General features: G+C 36.7%; 6 protein-coding genes and 1 long non-coding RNA gene across 7 annotated transcripts in view; 4 read left to right on the top strand and 3 right to left on the bottom strand.

Moving 5' to 3' along the window:
* Positions 1–3458, top strand: part of Lim3 (LIM/homeobox protein Lhx3-like) — a gene marked incomplete in the record, with an annotated part of 6825 nt that extends 3367 nt beyond the window's left edge. The window contains 5 exon segments of the mRNA NM_001305249.1: positions 2–165; positions 1510–1712; positions 2092–2406; positions 2552–2641; positions 3120–3458. Coding sequence (NP_001292178.1) covers positions 2–165; positions 1510–1712; positions 2092–2406; positions 2552–2613 — 744 coding nt within the window.
* Positions 3459–3482: 24 nt separating this feature from the next.
* On the top strand, positions 3483–6178 carry LOC100634812 (medium-chain specific acyl-CoA dehydrogenase, mitochondrial-like). The gene is made up of 14 exons (XM_003386599.3): positions 3483–3645; positions 3725–3822; positions 3888–3957; positions 4230–4330; positions 4384–4464; positions 4511–4588; positions 4642–4694; positions 4739–4841; positions 5252–5323; positions 5363–5431; positions 5478–5573; positions 5620–5796; positions 5849–5920; positions 5969–6178. Exons 1-14 carry the CDS (start codon positions 3555–3557, stop codon positions 6044–6046), a joined length of 1239 nt encoding a protein of 412 aa, XP_003386647.1. The 5' UTR covers positions 3483–3554; the 3' UTR covers positions 6047–6178.
* Positions 6179–6234: 56 nt separating this feature from the next.
* Positions 6235–6494, bottom strand: LOC109581965 (uncharacterized). The gene is made up of 2 exons (XR_002184830.1): positions 6402–6494; positions 6235–6328 (listed from the first exon to the last, which is right to left on the bottom strand). It is a non-coding gene; the product is annotated as an uncharacterized LOC109581965 (long non-coding RNA).
* On the top strand, positions 6419–10287 carry LOC100637208 (outer dense fiber protein 2-like). The gene is made up of 17 exons (XM_003386617.3): positions 6419–6596; positions 6642–6773; positions 6875–6982; positions 7099–7446; positions 7734–8054; positions 8112–8227; positions 8280–8349; positions 8416–8504; positions 8566–8668; positions 8727–8774; positions 8835–8918; positions 8998–9081; positions 9131–9190; positions 9240–9338; positions 9405–9493; positions 9552–9840; positions 9905–10287. Exons 1-17 carry the CDS (start codon positions 6504–6506, stop codon positions 10070–10072), a joined length of 2301 nt encoding a protein of 766 aa, XP_003386665.2. The 5' UTR covers positions 6419–6503; the 3' UTR covers positions 10073–10287.
* Positions 10134–10993, bottom strand: LOC100635187 (probable 28S ribosomal protein S16, mitochondrial). The gene is made up of 5 exons (XM_003386602.3): positions 10904–10993; positions 10720–10851; positions 10572–10642; positions 10441–10498; positions 10134–10376 (listed from the first exon to the last, which is right to left on the bottom strand). Exons 2-5 carry the CDS (start codon positions 10837–10839, stop codon positions 10257–10259), a joined length of 369 nt encoding a protein of 122 aa, XP_003386650.1. The 5' UTR covers positions 10840–10851; positions 10904–10993; the 3' UTR covers positions 10134–10256.
* LOC105312770 (McKusick-Kaufman/Bardet-Biedl syndromes putative chaperonin-like) lies at positions 10941–13848 on the top strand. The gene is made up of 9 exons (XM_019996486.1): positions 10941–11029; positions 11075–11251; positions 11345–11579; positions 12263–12715; positions 12759–12913; positions 12956–13056; positions 13106–13197; positions 13247–13295; positions 13368–13848. The coding sequence occupies exons 1-9, from the start codon at positions 10941–10943 to the stop codon at positions 13805–13807; spliced, it is 1791 nt and encodes a 596-aa protein (XP_019852045.1). The 3' UTR covers positions 13808–13848.
* A 984-nt stretch (positions 13849–14832) lies between these two features.
* On the bottom strand, positions 14833–16495 carry LOC100637334 (GPI-anchor transamidase-like). The gene is made up of 11 exons (XM_003386618.3): positions 16385–16495; positions 16247–16338; positions 16143–16201; positions 16011–16087; positions 15851–15962; positions 15710–15806; positions 15551–15668; positions 15371–15481; positions 15243–15320; positions 15073–15146; positions 14833–15023 (listed from the first exon to the last, which is right to left on the bottom strand). The coding sequence occupies exons 1-11, from the start codon at positions 16478–16480 to the stop codon at positions 14906–14908; spliced, it is 1032 nt and encodes a 343-aa protein (XP_003386666.1). The 5' UTR covers positions 16481–16495; the 3' UTR covers positions 14833–14905.
* Between the last annotated feature and the right edge of the window lie 36 nt (positions 16496–16531).

Raw genomic sequence — 16531 nt, forward strand, 5'->3', positions numbered from 1 at the left:
ATTTTGTGCTGGTTGTAACACTAGAATATTTGATCGGTTTATACTTAGAGTTCAAGATAAGTCCTGGCATGCTAAATGCCTTCGGTGCTCAGACTGCCAGTGTCAACTCTCTGATAAATGCTACTCTAGAAGTGGACAAGTCTATTGTAAAGATGATTTTTCAAAGTATGAAAAGAGAGGGGGGAGAGAGAGGGAGAGAGAGAGAGGAGAGGGAGAGAGGGAGAGAGAGAGAGAGAGAGGGAGAGAGAGAGAGAGAGAGGGAGAGAGAGAGAGAGAGAGAGAGAGAGAGAGAGAGAGAGAGAGAGAGAGAGAGAGAGAGAGAGGGAGGGAGAGAGAGGGGGGAGGGAAGAGGAGAGTATGAACTAATCCTTTGCTATAGTATAAAAATACATTGAAAGTGTCCACTAATAAAAATATTTGAGATACTTGTAAGTATTTTATTTACCCAACTATATAGTAATTGCAGGGAAAACACATTAGTTTCTGATATTATACATACTTGTACAATCCCTGGTGCCTGCACATCTCCACAATGTACACGTATTAAACCCTAATATGAGGGTAACTATCTCATATTTCTAAGGTTATAGTTCCCCACTATGTTTGTATACATGCAGCACTTTTAATATTATTATTATTATTATTATCAGATTAAATATAATTTTATTTTGGTGGCTATCATGTGCTCAGTGCACGAATGGTCATGCTTTGTAATGGACAGACACACACTGACTGCCCCCAGGGCACCTGTTTTAAAGTACTGCCAAGTTTTCATTGTAGGTTTGTGTTGGCATAGTGATACTACTATCTCTCTCTGTTATGCTTGATTATAATTAACCTTGGAAGATTGTTTTAAATTTATATATATTATTTATAAAAGAAGGAACCACCAAAAGGAACTCTTGTTAATAAAACGGGGCATCGGTCTCCGGGTGGCATTTTATTTAAAATGTAATCTAATTGTTATACATTTGGATATATGCATGTATACAGCCTTTGTCTAACAATAATGGGTTTTTGTATATCCGCTTCCTATATAGTAGTACTATACTGTTATACTATAGACAGTGTTTTCTTATTGAATTATACTGTACTTCCAATTTATGCAGTGATCTCAGACTCTGTTATACAATTTTTTGTAATGTGGAATTGACCTTTGAGCCTTTGTCAATGTCTTATGCCAACTGGCACTGGCTACCTCATGGTAACTGTGGTAACTGTGTTTGTGCCACTGTGAACCAGGTTTTGGTTACTGGGCAACATAAAATGACAATCTAAGCAGCTGTAGGAAAGAGCGCTGACTATTGAATGATTTAGAGGGAGGGAGAGAGACAGAGGAGGGTGTTTTGTTGAATGTACATTGTCAAAAGAGAGGGAGTGACTGACCTTATTTACATAACACCTGGTAATCAATTGCCCCTGTACCCTCCTCCCCTCTTCTCTCTCTCTCTCTCTCTCTCTCTCTTCCTCTCTTCCTCTCTTCCTCTCTCTCGCTCTCTCTTTTTCTAGGAGATTTGGTACAAGATGTGCTGGTTGTCAGCAGCCTATACCACCAACACAAGTAGTGAGGAGGGCACAGGAGAATGTCTATCATCTCCAATGTTTCGCGTGCTTTATTTGTCAGCGACAGCTCTCCACAGGAGATGAGTTCTATCTAATGGACGACAGGAAGCTAGTCTGTAAGGCTGACTATGAGGCAGCTAAAGCTAGAGGTAGGGAAGGAGAGAGAGAGAGAGAGAGAGAGAGTACTATGCTGTTTTTTGTTTTTTGTCTAATTTTCCAGACACGCTAATTATTAGGTTTGTCTGGCTGATATTACACATTTATGGTTTCTGCATGTACATGTACATGTATATACATGTACATGTACTTGCATACAAGTCAGACTCATGTACATTATATATATAGTATAGGATTATGTCTGTCAGTTTAATTATCCAATTATCATGATTTGTGGCTGAACCCTGATATTAGTTACCTGTATTTGCCTTAGGGCTAACACTTGGTTGGCTTTTCCTCCTTTTTGGATTAACTTCTCCATTCCCTTTTCTCTGCTATTTTTCATTTTTCTCTCTCTCTCTTTCTCTGTAGCAGATGGCAGTCAAAAGCGTCCAAGGACCACCATTAGTCAAAAACAGCTGGACCTTCTCAAAACTGCCTACTGCGTCAGCCCAAAACCTTCCCGTCATGTCCGCCAAGAACTCTCGGATAAAACCGGACTGGACATGCGCGTGGTTCAAGTTTGGTTCCAGAACAAGCGAGCAAAAGACAAAAGGACAAAGAAGGACGATGGGTCGGACGAGGGAGCAGGAGAGGGTGAGGGAAGGGGAGGGGATGGGGACTTTAGTGTGTCCACACCCACTAGTGCCACTGATGATATACAGGGACAATTTATACTAGATCCAGGTGAGCGAGAATTCAGTATTATTATTATTATTATTATTTTTATTTTTATAAAAACTAAAACAAGGAAGATAGAGAATAAAATTGATATTATTAAATTATTATTGTTGTCGTTGTTCTTATTTATTGTTGTTGTTGTTATCATTAGATATAGCTCAGCAGGGCATTGATGCTCCTCCCCCTAATCCCATCGGCACCACTAGTGCGTAGCTCTCTGAACTTGATTTTAGTTCATACTGTAAGTGAGTACCAATGTAGTCATTATAAAGCATGTTTTATGCCCAAGAATGATCTACAATGTAGGTCTAATGTTACGCTAGTCCTGACGTTACGTTGACGCTGGAATCGAATCTGGTTCGATTCCAGCGGAAGGCATGCGTCAAAAGGTCAAATCGCCCACGCTTTTGATTAAAAATTGACGGTACGTTGGCCTAGTGTCATGTTGTGAACCAGGCTTAAAGCTTCTTGTTGATCCAATTTTGTATCAACTTCAAAGCTAATCAAGGATATACTGTAATTGTTAGTCTTTTATTATCCCTGACAAAGCTTAAATTGATCGTCCTCTTCCTTCGGCTTTTCATATAAAACAATCAAGTTTTATATTAATTGTCCTATGATAAATACACTACATTTGTTTGATTATGCTGCAAATCTTTTTTTTTATTGTTCTATTATTATATTCATGAATATCTCTCTCTCTCTCTCTCTCTTTATAGAGCGAATTCTGTGGTAATTAACTAATTGAATTTATTATTTACAATTATTATAATTCCTAATAACTTTATTGTTATTTTCACTCAATATTCTCGCTCCTCTCTCTCTTTTCAATTTTTTTTTTTTTTGGGAGAATACCAAAATATACAAAACTGACCACCTGGAATTAGTTTTCAAATGCTCCTTTTTGCAAAAACCAATTATTACTATTATTATTTATTATTGCTATTAATAGAAGCAAGGCCACTTTATTATTATCTCTACTTTTTGTTCCTTTGAATTTCTCTCGTGATTTTGTACTTTTTCCTAAAAATACAATAATAATAATTTTTGCTTCATTTAAAATAAATGATAAATTGATAATAATTGATTAATCAAGTAGGGGTGTGGCTTTTTATAGATTTTAAGGGGGCGTGGTTTGTTGCATAATTTTTATCATGGCCAGCAAATTGGTGTCTCTAAGCAAGTTTACCTCGTTTTCTCGACAAGCCTTTCATGGGATTAGGTATTGTAGTGGCATAAACTTTGGTAAGCTAACCCCTTCCCTGTTTTGGTGGAAGGAGAAACAAATTGTCGTTCAAAATATTATTTTTAAATGTATTTTTAGAGTTGACTCCACAGCAGAAAGAGTTCCAAGATACTTCGCGTCGTTTTGCACGAGATGAGATCATACCAGTAGCAGCACATTATGACAAAACGGGAGAGGTGAGACAGAGAGAATACTGTACGTCAAGTAATAAAATGAATTCTCTTATTTCTTAATTTCTTAGTACCCATGGCCTGTGTTAAAGAAAGCCTGGGAACTTGGTCTTATTAACCAAGCCGTGCCAGAGGAATATGGTTAGTCGTGCGACTTTTGTGTGAATATTATATACCCTAGAGTGACTTTTAACTGCGGGTACTAAATTTTGCAATTTTAGCACAAGGTAGATTTTGCTGGTATTAAAAATTGCGATTAAGTAATTATTACTAATAGTTATATGGCATCATGATGTCATTATTAATAATTGCGCGTATTAATAATTACGATTTTTAACCCAAACGCAAAATTCGCAATTAATAGTACCCGTATTTAAAAGTAACCTTAAGGTATGCCTTTTCTATTCTTTTAGGCGGTCTTGGTCTTCCGCTGGTTGACATGTGTATCAATGCAATCGAGCTAGCTTTTGGTTGCACTGGAATAAGTACAGCTATTGGTGCTAATGATCTTGCTGTATGCCAAGAATTTTTCTAATTCCTTTTTTGACTATTTTGTTTTTAATTCAGGAAGCACCTGTCATTCTTGGCGGGTCTCACGAGATAAAGAAAAAGTTTCTCGGTAGGATGACAGAAGAGCCTCTAATTGCTGTCAGTATATATATATTTTTATTTTATTTTATTTTTCTTTTTATAGGCTTATTGTGTTACAGAGCCTGATTGCGGCTCTGATGTATCTGGGATTAAAACAACAGCTGTTAAGAAAGGAAACGAGGTAATCAATATTATTTATGTGTTTATTTATTTATTCGTTTGTTTTTTTATCAGTGGGTTATCAACGGTAACAAGATGTGGATCACTAATGGTGGCTATGCTAATTGGTAAGCGATATTTTTTGTTTTTATTATGACCACATCCACTTAAGGTACTTCCTGTTAGCCCGGTCGGACCCTAACGCTAAGACTGGAGACGCTTTCACTGCCTTTGTAGTCGAGAGAGACACTCCTGGGATAACACCGGGGAAGAAGGTATAAACAAAGAATATAAAATACTTTTAAAACATTTTTTATTCATATGCATGTACTTATGTTGCATAGAAAGTTTGAGCTGATACAGGGACTTTGGTCAAATTTTGCCAAAAATGAAAAGTAGAGAATTCTCCATTTTTATTACATTTCCTGATGCATATACATGTACTTATGTTGTGTAGAAAGTTTGAGCTGATTCCGATTAAAATTGGATTTTTTACAAATTTTTAAAGTTGCTCAAAAATTGGACAAAAGTCCCTTCTATTTTGTCAAAAATGACTGAGAGAGAATCCTCAATTTTTACTGATACATGCACATGTTCTTACGTTGCTTACAACAACTACATGTATGTTTTAAGCTATATACTTGTACAAATTAGTTTTTATACCTTCTCATTCTTTTTACTTCAGGAATGGAACATGGGACAGAGAGCGTCTAATACAGCCGGAGTGACATTTGAAGACGTTGTCATCCCAAATGAAGTCCGTTCCAACCTTTATCCTCTTCCATTTCTCTTCTAGAATGTTCTAGGTGCTCCTGGCAAAGGATTCAAGATAGCCATGGGGGCTTTTGATCTCACCAGACCAGCTGTAAAACTCTCCGTTATATTTCAACTTTTATTTTATCATTTGAAAGGTTGCAGCTGGAGCAGTCGGCTTAGCTCAGAGAGCACTAGAAGAAGCAACTAAATACGCTCTGACAAGAAAGACATTTGGAAAATATCTTATAGATGTAAATATTTGACTCATGCCCCATTGTCTTAGCTCCTTCTTCATAGCATCAAGCAGTGGCCTTCATATTAGCCAATATGGCCATTGGTATTGAATCAAGTCGACTCTGCACTTATCGCAGTGCCTGGGAGGCTGATCAAGGCAGACAAAACACTTATTATGCGTCCATTGCTAAAGCTCTTGCGGCCGACGTTGCAATGAAATGTACCACGGATGCCGTCCAGGTCTTTAAGATACCGGGTCTGGTATTATTGCTTATTTTTGGGCCCCCTGTAGGTATTTGGTGGCGCAGGTTACAACAGTGAGTATCCGGTCGAGAAGTTAATGAGAGATGCAAAAATATTCCAGGTTACCTTGTAAAATTTTTGCACATTACCTTACTCAAATTTTTTATAGATTTACGAAGGGACAGCTCAAGTTCAACGTGTTGTAATTTCTCGTATTATTGAGCAGTATGCGAAGAGTACCATGTGATGATCACATGCCCCATACATTATTGACTACCATTATTATTATTTTGTTATGTTATGTGTTTGTCTAGATATATATTATGTAATGTCTGATACAGATATATGATAATGTATACTTGGAAGTTTTTCATCTTAATCTTGAGAGTAGCACTCGGAGTAGCATGATTCATGATGGTATCGTAGTCAGAAGTCAAGATTGTCCCAAAGTTCACTGGTTTTATGGAATGGGTAAAAGGTGGAATGTTTGAATTTATTCATTATTACTCTTAGTACAATTTTTGTTGAACTATAAGATGTGAATAAAAGAAAGGAAAATGTTATGAATACATTTTCAAAGTGCTTAATAGTTGTGGTCACACCTATGTGTTGCCATGGCGATTGAACAACAATTCTGAGGCGCCTGTTGGCAAAGTGAGCATTCTTTTTCATACCAGAGCCTCCTCGTACCAAGGAGAGATAAAATGAACAGGTCTCTCTCCCCGGTACATCTACATGTTAGTAGAAAGGCTCCAGTCCACGTACATGTCAGTACAAGCCCTGTATTAGATAAAAAGGTATTTATTGTGCCTTTAATGGTTGCTTTACGTCTTTGTTTCCAGGCCTCTTCTAGGAGGATGAGAGCCAGTGATTGGGTGAAGGCCAGCACTAGCAAGGGGCCATGGATCCCACCGCCTGGAAGAACAACCCGTCAAATATCAACCAGTGGTGGAGCAACAAGAATGTCCTGGGAGGTATATATAATATAATGAATAATACTAAGCTTATAAGTGAAGCTTCTTTGTGCACTTAAAAATCACCATAAGTGTTTGTTTATTCTCACTTTGCACCACAGGGTCCAACTCATCGACTTGATATAGAGCCCGGCTATAATGCAGATGGTACTTGCCTTCACGTCAGCGACTTGAACTCAGGAGCAAATGGCTCCACTGATATAATACTGGTATGCAAGATCGCACTAGTATAAATACAGTGATATAGCAATCGCTGGTGCAAATCAATGACACATGATTATATATTGGAATGAAAAACTATTTATTTTCTTTTTGCTGTTTCTAGGAGCCAGCTGAAAGCAATGGTACTCACACTAAGCTAGACAGCCTGAGAGCTGAAGTGAGCTCACTCAAGAATGAAATGGAGCGACAGAAAAACTTAAGAGAGCTTGACGAGAGAGAACTTGAAATTCGAGCTCAGTCTCGACTCAATTCTCGAGGAGGAGGAGGAGGAGGGAAGAGGATGAGAAGTACGAGCCCAGTCTCCAAGCTACTAGCCGAAAGTTACGATGCTGAGCAAGTTAACACAAATCGCGAATCACTGATGCAAACGCTAACAGAGACTGAGCTAGACTTGAACTCGGTTAATCGTCAGATTGATCTCTTAAAGGAGACCCTGAGACTACTGATACGAGTGAGCCCTTGATTGATACAAATATCATAATTTGATACCCCTAATCACAAAGTCCTAGCGCTAACTAGTGATCATTACCATCAGTCCATATTTGCACTATGCGGCAATTAGCAATAATGTGCTACATTTAATACCTCACCTTCAAATTTTGTATTTCTATGCTAAAGATAATATTTTTGATGCAAGATAAAGCATTTATACATAATTATACTTATACTTATTATACTTAATTTCTATATATTTATACTTTTAAGTTATTTTTTATTGTATTTATTTTGTTGTGATAGGATAAATCTCTTTCTCCAAGTCGTGCTCGGGAGGCAACAGATCAGACCTGTGTCCTTCAGGAGAGACTAAGCGAGCTACTCCTCTCTTTAAAAACAGCCAAACACCTCATAAGATCCCAGCAAACCAAAGAGTCAAAAATCAAGCACTACACCGAAGAGATCGAGAGCCTATTAAAGAAACTAACAGAATCAGAAGCAAGTGTCCAATCTTTTAGAAGAGAGCTACAGGATAAGGAGAGTCTAACAATCCACTCACAGCAATTGCATGAACACCTTAATGAGAAGGAAAAGGAACTGACAGAGCTAACAATGAAAATAAAGGTATTGCCAGCCAAGCAAACAAGAGTAATCGGCTCTTTTTGATTTCTCCATACATAGTCGCTGGAAGAAACCCTCTCGCAGAATGAGTTTGAGTATGCAAAGTTGAAGTCTGAGTTCCAGACTATGAAGAGGAAGGCTGACCTTGACAAGGACACACTCAAGCGCTCAAACAAGTAAAGCAACTAATTGAGATACCTCACTCTCTCTCTCTCTCTCTCTCCTTAGGCAACAGAAAGATAAAGTGTTAAAGACAGAGAAATCAATTGAAGCTTTGAACACACAAGTTGACTGTCTAGTAAGAAACAGCACCTATTAACCTGTAGTACATGTACATGTACACCTCTCTGCTTCCTTATAACAGATTAGTGAACTTGATTTGGAGAGAAGCAAGAGCTCAAGAACAAGCAGAGAAAAGGCACAGATGGAGTCAGACTTGGGATGCTTGAAAAAGTGAATTTAATAAATGCAAATAAAATTAATTTGACTTCACTTGATATTATCATTTTTATAGTCAAATAAAAGATGTCGAGAAGTCCTTTAGTGCTGTCTCAGCAAAACTGTCGCAAAGGAACAGAGAATATGGAGCACTCCAAATAGAAAATGATCAAAACAAGGCAAGGAGTCATAAACAAAAGCCACCAATACAATTATAATTTCCTCATACAATTATAGGCTACTGTAGTATCACTTGAAAGCAGGCTACAGACACAAGAAAATCAGGTTGAATCAATAATAATTTATTAATAATAATAATTTACAATGCTCTCCATACACATGCAGTTATTGTCAGCTCAAAACACACTATCAGATGCACAGGGAACCATAGCACAATATGAGACACTGCTCAGGGACTATAAAACACAGGTAGGCCCAATATATGCAAGTAGACATGCAGTGAACTGCACAATGGAATCACTGATTTCATAACTAATTGTTGCATTAGCTTGACAAGCATGAGCAGGAGCTGCATCAAAAGGAGCAAGAGATTGAAAGACTTCAACATGAGAGCTATATTGACATGGAAAAGGTAAAAATGATGGGATTTTCTGACATTATAAATCATCATTCATGCACAGTCCAAAATAGCATATCAGAAGCAGCTTTCAGAGATGGAGCCTATAGCTGATGAGTTGAAGGTACATGAAGTTTCTGTTGCATTAGATCAATTGTATTGTATTTAAACAGGCAGCAACAATTAAACTTCAAGACTCCAAGGAAAGGTTGGCACAATATGAGCAAGCAACTGCAGACCAGACCAGAATGATTGCAGATTTAAGGATAAAGGTTAGCACATTTAACTATTGTGTACACCATGTACATGGTATAAATGGATGGTGTGTTCATTTACAGAGTTCTTCTGTGGACAATTTAAAGGAGAAACTACAAGATAAGAAATCTGAAGTCAAAACTGCAGCAGTAAAGATTGAACTACTTGAAAAGTAAGAGATGTATCAAATTTAGTTTTAATTCCCCCCCCCCTCTCTCTCTCTCATAAAGGAAGCTAGCTGATAGTGACAAGCAGAATAAAGACCTTCTACTCATCACTAGTAAAAAAGAAGAGCTAATCCAGCAGCTCCAATTCAAAGAGGAACAGTATATTGAGGAGATTGCCTCCCTCAATAGGCAGCTTGATAGCTCCAGATCTGATGCCAGAAGACAAATTGAAGACATGAAGAATAGGAATGAGTCTAAAGAGAGGAGCCAATTAGCACGAATTGCTGATCTTGAAGCACAAGTAGGACGAGTTAATGCGCAACTCAGTCAAATGCAGAAAACTAAAGATGAGGTAAACTCATAATTAAGGACTTAGCAAAAATGTATATGCTTTCATTTATTCTCTTCCTTATAAGGTTGAACGAAAATCCCAGTCAAAAGTCCGGGAGTTGCAGGAGAGACTCGATCAGTCTCAGGCAACGAGGAAGAGTCTTGAAAGTTACGTTAACTTTCTCAAGTCCTCATACTCATCGATTTTCAACGATACATCAAGCCCAGTCTGGAAATCCCCACTCACCCATTGAGGAATGAGGATGGATGCCAAACTCCACACAAAAATATAATTTAACGATAGAAGAGTGCAAATATAATTTTAACACAACGCCCCCTAAAAAACTCAAAATCTTTTAGCTTACATTTTAAATTATATTATTAGAAGATCACTGTGATATAGTACAATTATTAATTATAGAGTATATTTTTTTCAATTTAAGATTGTTCTTTTAGTCGTGCTTCCTCACTTTCAGCTACAGCTGTTTCTTGTAACAATCCTTCTCTACGACGTCTCGTCTCTAAATAAGTTCTGGGATGAATAGGAAGCAGTCCTGCCTAAAATAATTTTAAATTAAATTTTATTAGAAAAAATAAAATAAAATTAAGGCTGTGAGCTCACTAATCCTAGAATCTTAGACACTAAATTAGTAGGCGTGGCTCCAACTCCCAACCAATACCTAAACAAAATAATAAATAATAATAATAATAATAATAATAATAGCTACAATGCCCCACCCATCAATGACTAACTTGATTCTTTTAACATTGAGTGAGGCTAATTTCTCATTGTTGTAGTTTGGCATAGGATCAAACGAGCCGAGCTAAAATTTTAGAAGTGATAATCACACAATTTTGAACTTAAAATCAATTAATTAATTAGGGGGCGGGGCTAACAGACCTGCTCAAGATGTCTGCCATTTCTTTTGAATCTACTCTCGGTCACAATAATGTGAAAAAATGGTCTATTCGTGCAGCCATGAAGGGCAAGCCTTATTTTTAGACCAGTGCAAGAGGGCATACTTCCAGACACCTATTAAAATAATTTTAAGGATAATTTAAAACACAATAAAATTCGTCCTTACCTGATCACGTGATCAAGTGGGCGTAGTTGAAGCAGACATGCTTAAGCACGTGGCCGGTCCAGACACACAAAAAGAGTTGAAAGAGTTTAGAGATGTCTTGGCGACTTGCTACGGCCCTCACGGAAGGTAAAAAGCTTAAAAGAAGCTTTGGTAATAATACTATCTTTACAGAGTGGCTCTACTCCAGCCAGTGGCCAGTGGTCACGTGACCATTACTAGCCAATCAGGGAAGGTATTTCAACTATTGGATAGTCTCAATCCAGTATTAAGGATACTCACTGGGTCTCTCTCAACTTATTCTCAGCGTCACAAAGATGCAGCAAAACTGGCCTCGCTGCTTACAACAAAGTAAATACTTAATTAGAATAATGGGGGCGGGGCCAGATCAATGAATAATAATTAGCTAATTATGTAGCACTTTTTTTAATTTTGTATTTTTAGTATTATATTGAATTGTTTTGCTCTTGATTGTCCAAGAAGACAGATCTCAGATATCATAGATCACATATTAACTGAATGTATCGAAAGGGTTCGTACTCCACCATATGTCATTACCTGTGATTGGTCTTCAGTTTCTCATTTGATGAGTGTTACTAGGACACTTTTATCTTCTCATTCTCTCTCGTCTTGTTTTAATAACGAAGAATTGAATCACTTCTCATCTGTGTTGTTACAGGTAAGTATAGAAGTTGATGGTAATGATGTTATTTTAATTAATATTGTGTTCTTAATTTTGTTATTCATGTGTAATGGAAATAGGCGGAAAATTATTTTTTTAAATGCTCATAACTTGAAAAATTTAAGTCAGAATCAACTAAAACTTTCTACACAGCATAAGGATATCAATATGTATCAGAAAATGTAATAAAAATTGGGGGTCATTTTTTAGCCATTTTTCGGAAAAAAGCATGGACTATAGCCTTGGGTATTTTTCAGATTTTGGCCTATTTCTTAAAATGGCTGTAACTTGAAAAATTTAAGTCGGAATCAGCTCAAACTTTCTACATAGCATAAGGACATCAATATTTATCAGAAAATGTAATAAAAATTGGGGGTCATTTTTTGGTCATTTTTTGGAAAAAAGCATGGGCTATATTAGCCTTGGGTATTTTTTAGATTTTGGCCTATTTCTTAAAATGACCGTAACTTGAAAAATTTAAGTCAGAATGAGCTCAAACTTTCTGCAGAGCATAAGTACATCAATATGTATCAGAAAATGTAATAAAAATTGGGGGTGATTTTTTAGCAATTTTTTTGAAAAAAGCATGGGCTTTAGTACAGGGAATTTTTTAGATTTAGAATTTCTGCAGTTATTTTAAAGAGAAAGACATTATATTTATTCTTTTCATTTCATGACAGGCTTTTCTTCATGTTGCAGTCCCTAGCAACTCAAAGGACGACCATGGATCATTATCTATACAAAATAAAATACATGTCTACCTCATCAATGAGATTCAATGCCCATGTACCAAGCTCTACCATGGACTATTAATAGAAGAAATGCTCTCTATTGGTTTTGATAGAGAAATGACATTATCTTTGGCCCATCATGACTTTAGACGTGATAAAAATGGACATATCTCAGTGGCTGTGTTTAAAATATCATTAGCAGGAGATGAAGATGATGGCTTTAAGAATAAAACCTCGTTCGAGGCATCAATTTCTTCTCAGGTTTCTGCCAGTAGAATGATAGCTGATGCTAAGAAGGAGGAGCTTTTAGAATTGGGAGCCACCTTATTTAATAGTGGAGTTGGACTAGTCCTGTGTCAGAAATGTGTCCATCATTCATTGAGGGAATATTTAGAAGGGAAAGTATGAGAGACAAAACCCGTCTTTATTTTTATTTAATTTTCAGGGTGTCCCCATTATAGAGAGACTAGGTCTTCCTTATATCGATCCAGTTATTGATCTAACTGGAGCTGTCGTCATTAATTCTTTATCTGCTACAATTTCTCCTCAACTTTTTGGACATTTGAAGTCTGTAACTGTACAAGTCATTGGAGACAAACAGTAAATTAGAAAAAAGTGACCATTTTATATTTTTATTTACAGGTTTATATTATTAGAAGGCCCATCTCCTCATGCCACCATCATTCTGCCATTTTTATTAGAAATAGTTGGTGAGGAACTAAAATCTGTCGTCAAATCTACAAGTAAATTCAGATGCCTTCCTGTTTTTGTAAAACTTTAACCTTTTAATAGTAAATATACTTGAAGATTTATTATATAATCCACAACTCGTTAGTGGTGGTGGGTGTGTACTAACTCAACTTGCAAGCTTCATAACTAAACAGGTAACTAGTCAATAAGATTGTCTATTTGTACCATACATTGTTACTATAGGCTGAATGCGTTGATGATGAATTATGTGGCAGACTAATGAGTTCAATTAGTAAGTATTAAAATTAGATTATTAAATCATTAACTTACCCATTGTTCTTATTATTGATCTATTATGTTGCAGATACTTATCTTGCAGTGTCTAATGCTCTCTCCACCAGTCTAAAGCAATGTGCTGCAGCTCTTTATCACAACAAGAGAGACTCTGTAACTCTCACAGACTCCTTGTTCAATCACTGCTGGTCTTTTCCCCACTCTCATTCCTCTTACACTCATTTTGATGCAAGCAGGACCTGCTCCTGTGGCAGAGTGTCTTTTGCTTCTATAGAAGGAGAACAGTCTGCAGTTGTTCCTCTTTGGTCTACTGTTAATAGCTGGAAAGGTCTCCCAACACTTATTCCTGAGACATTAGAGCAAAGTCTATTGACAGATAGCACTCTTTGTTACTCCAAAATCTCACCTTCTCTCTTTCTCTCAGACTCACTCTCTGGCACAGCTTCTGCTATCACTTTTGCTAAAGACCTTTCAACTCTTATCATAAGAACTCATTCAACTTTATTTTAAATGATTAATTTTTCATTTAAATGAAATGAATATACATAGTACAAAACTAGTCACTCATCAGCAAAGATTATGTTGCATCACTTGTGGGTGTCCATTATATCCGTGAGCCATTGCCTGCATAAAAGTGAAGTCCTCAATAAGCTCAGGAGTAGGCAGATACTCAGCATAAGGGCAATGCCTTGACTGATGAATGGCAACACCTTTCCTCTTCATAAACCTTTGAAGCCATCCTTGACTAGCTTTGAAATTTGGGACCGTTGAGAGCTTTTTTGCTTTATCCTTTATCATTTCTCTCGACACGCGAAAGTTTTGGTTGCTCATGTAAACGATCCATTGGAAGAGAGCCTCTTCCATGTTTTCATCCATCATCTTTCTACCCCCTCCATTTAATCTCTTCCTCTCTGATAATCCTTTTGCTCTCTCTTCTCTCAGCAATGCAAGTAGCCTCTCTTTTTGACTGCACCATTCTCGTATCCTTTTCGAATCAACTTTGAATTGTCTTGCAGCTGTATACATGTATATGTTCAAGAGTAAAAGAAAAGAGAATATAATGTGTTGATTTTTTAACTAATTTGTTTTTATTATACCTCCTTCTCTTGATACCCTCTCAGCTACTTCAACAGCTTGCAATTTAAAGGATATTGAATATGATGAACGCTTCCTTACTACAGACATTCTAAAAGTAGAAAACCTTATTAAAAGACTGGTCTATATAGACATAAGGTGTGGGCTTACTTTTATTCAGGTTTTAATTTGTCCTGTTCCCTCTAATGAAGCGTCTAGAAAAGCTTTTATTTGAAGGTTGTGGATAAACAATAGAAGCTTTTAGACTATCTTCTTTCTTCTCCAGCTAGTATTCAGAGCGCTATACACTGTGCTAGGAATTAATATTTGCCCAATATAAAGTCAAGAAGCTGTACAAGTAGGCGATGTTTTTGTGGCGTGAATGATGTTACAACTTTTGTCACTATTGACCTGTGATGTTGTTGGCTGTGAAAAAGTGCCAATTACTAGAAAAGTGTATATTATAGCTGTTGAATGGTTTCATCAAATTGTATAGTGATAAAAATCAGTGACAAAATAATTTTATAAAAAATGTCAAGTTGGTTTGATCATATCTTCAGGAGACAAAGGAGGAGAGAACTGATTGGTTCTCATTGATTTCTCTCCATCATCTATTACTACATCCTCTATATCATTCCTTTGATGTGGTGGACTAAATCACTCATAGTAATGTTATTATTATATCAATAGCCAATGCTCACGGTAATGGCAATGAATCTGAAGTGCTCATAAGTTCAATTTTCCTCACACTACCAAAGAAATCTGTTACTAGAACCTACAAATAAAAGAAAAAACAACTTACCACTATCATAATGACATTAATATAGATCTAGGGTCATTCTCATTTGACAATTGAAGATTGCATTCTCACTTCGCTAAAGTTCCTACGAAATAGATCAGTTCTAATGTAAGGAGTAGACTCAACTTTTTGACGAGCCAAATAATCAAACTAAAAAAAGATAATACCGGCATCACCTTTTCCCTCTTTTTCATCCTTACCATACTGTTAAGGGTTGCCTTGCTCCCTGGCTTAAGCTTTTCTAGAAAAGCAAGAGCAAAATAAGTCCACCTGTCAATGATATGGACACCAATAGTGTCATCCAAATGATGCTGAAAAGGAGAAAGAGGAGAGAGAAAGGATATCAGTTTCATTTCTCTTTCTCTCTCTCTCTCTCTTACTGAGAAGGATTCTTCAGTTACAAGGCTGCTGCCTACTCCAATGATGTTAGGAGAATAGAATAGACTTGACATTGACTCTGCATGGCAAGTGTCAATGATAAACAACAACTCATTGTACCTGAAAATAAAATAAAAATAAATAAATCACATGTACTGTACCTTCTCTTTTGCCACATTTGCTGGAATATGTCTGCCAGCTCGGCATTTGAGATCTCCTCGTGGTCTTGAAACTTTAAAAAACCATCTCCTCCGTGACCTAGTCGATATTTAATCCCTGTACAACAATGGGGCCATACCCACCTGTCATATACACTAGCACATTGCTTCTTTCATTAGTCAGTAAACGTTTCGATTGCGAAACTGCTTTATCTAACCTGCCAGTCAGTACCCGTACAAAATTTTCTACCGTCACCTAATAAAAATTTTATGATTAATTTGCGTGGGTGGATGCTCCACCCACTTCATATCCCCTGTAATCCACTTCAATATCGTCGCCATAGACATTAATCTGCTGATTGACGTCATTGAATATGGTGGCTGAAAGGAAAGGAGAAAAAAGAGAGGGATAGTACCAAAACAGCAGCAATTTTACCAGGTCTTGGATTTCTTGGATCACAGGCCATATCATCAGCCAGCATAAGTATTATATTACTAAATAAATAAATAGATAAATAAATAAATTGGAAATAATTCTACCTGTCTGGTATGCCAAGTCTTTTAACGCTATGATAAATGGAGAGAACGTTTGACTCATGTCTGTAATTAAACCAATATCGAGACGACCCTACCTACAAATAAAAAATAATTTTAGTATTCAAATTTAAAGTATCATACAAGGACGGCCCAGTTGTTAGTGTGACTGCTAATTGAGAGAACTAAGGAGTTTCTAGCGAGGAAAAACAAGAGACAGATATACCACAAATTCGCCATTTTTTCTGTAATAACTATTAATAACTCGAACCAGTTATTAATCAGTTTATA

The sequence above is a fragment of the Amphimedon queenslandica genome, unplaced genomic scaffold (genome assembly GCF_000090795.2).
Source record: "Amphimedon queenslandica unplaced genomic scaffold, v1.1 AMPQUscaffold_13409, whole genome shotgun sequence".
Lineage (NCBI taxonomy): Eukaryota > Metazoa > Porifera > Demospongiae > Haplosclerida > Niphatidae > Amphimedon > Amphimedon queenslandica.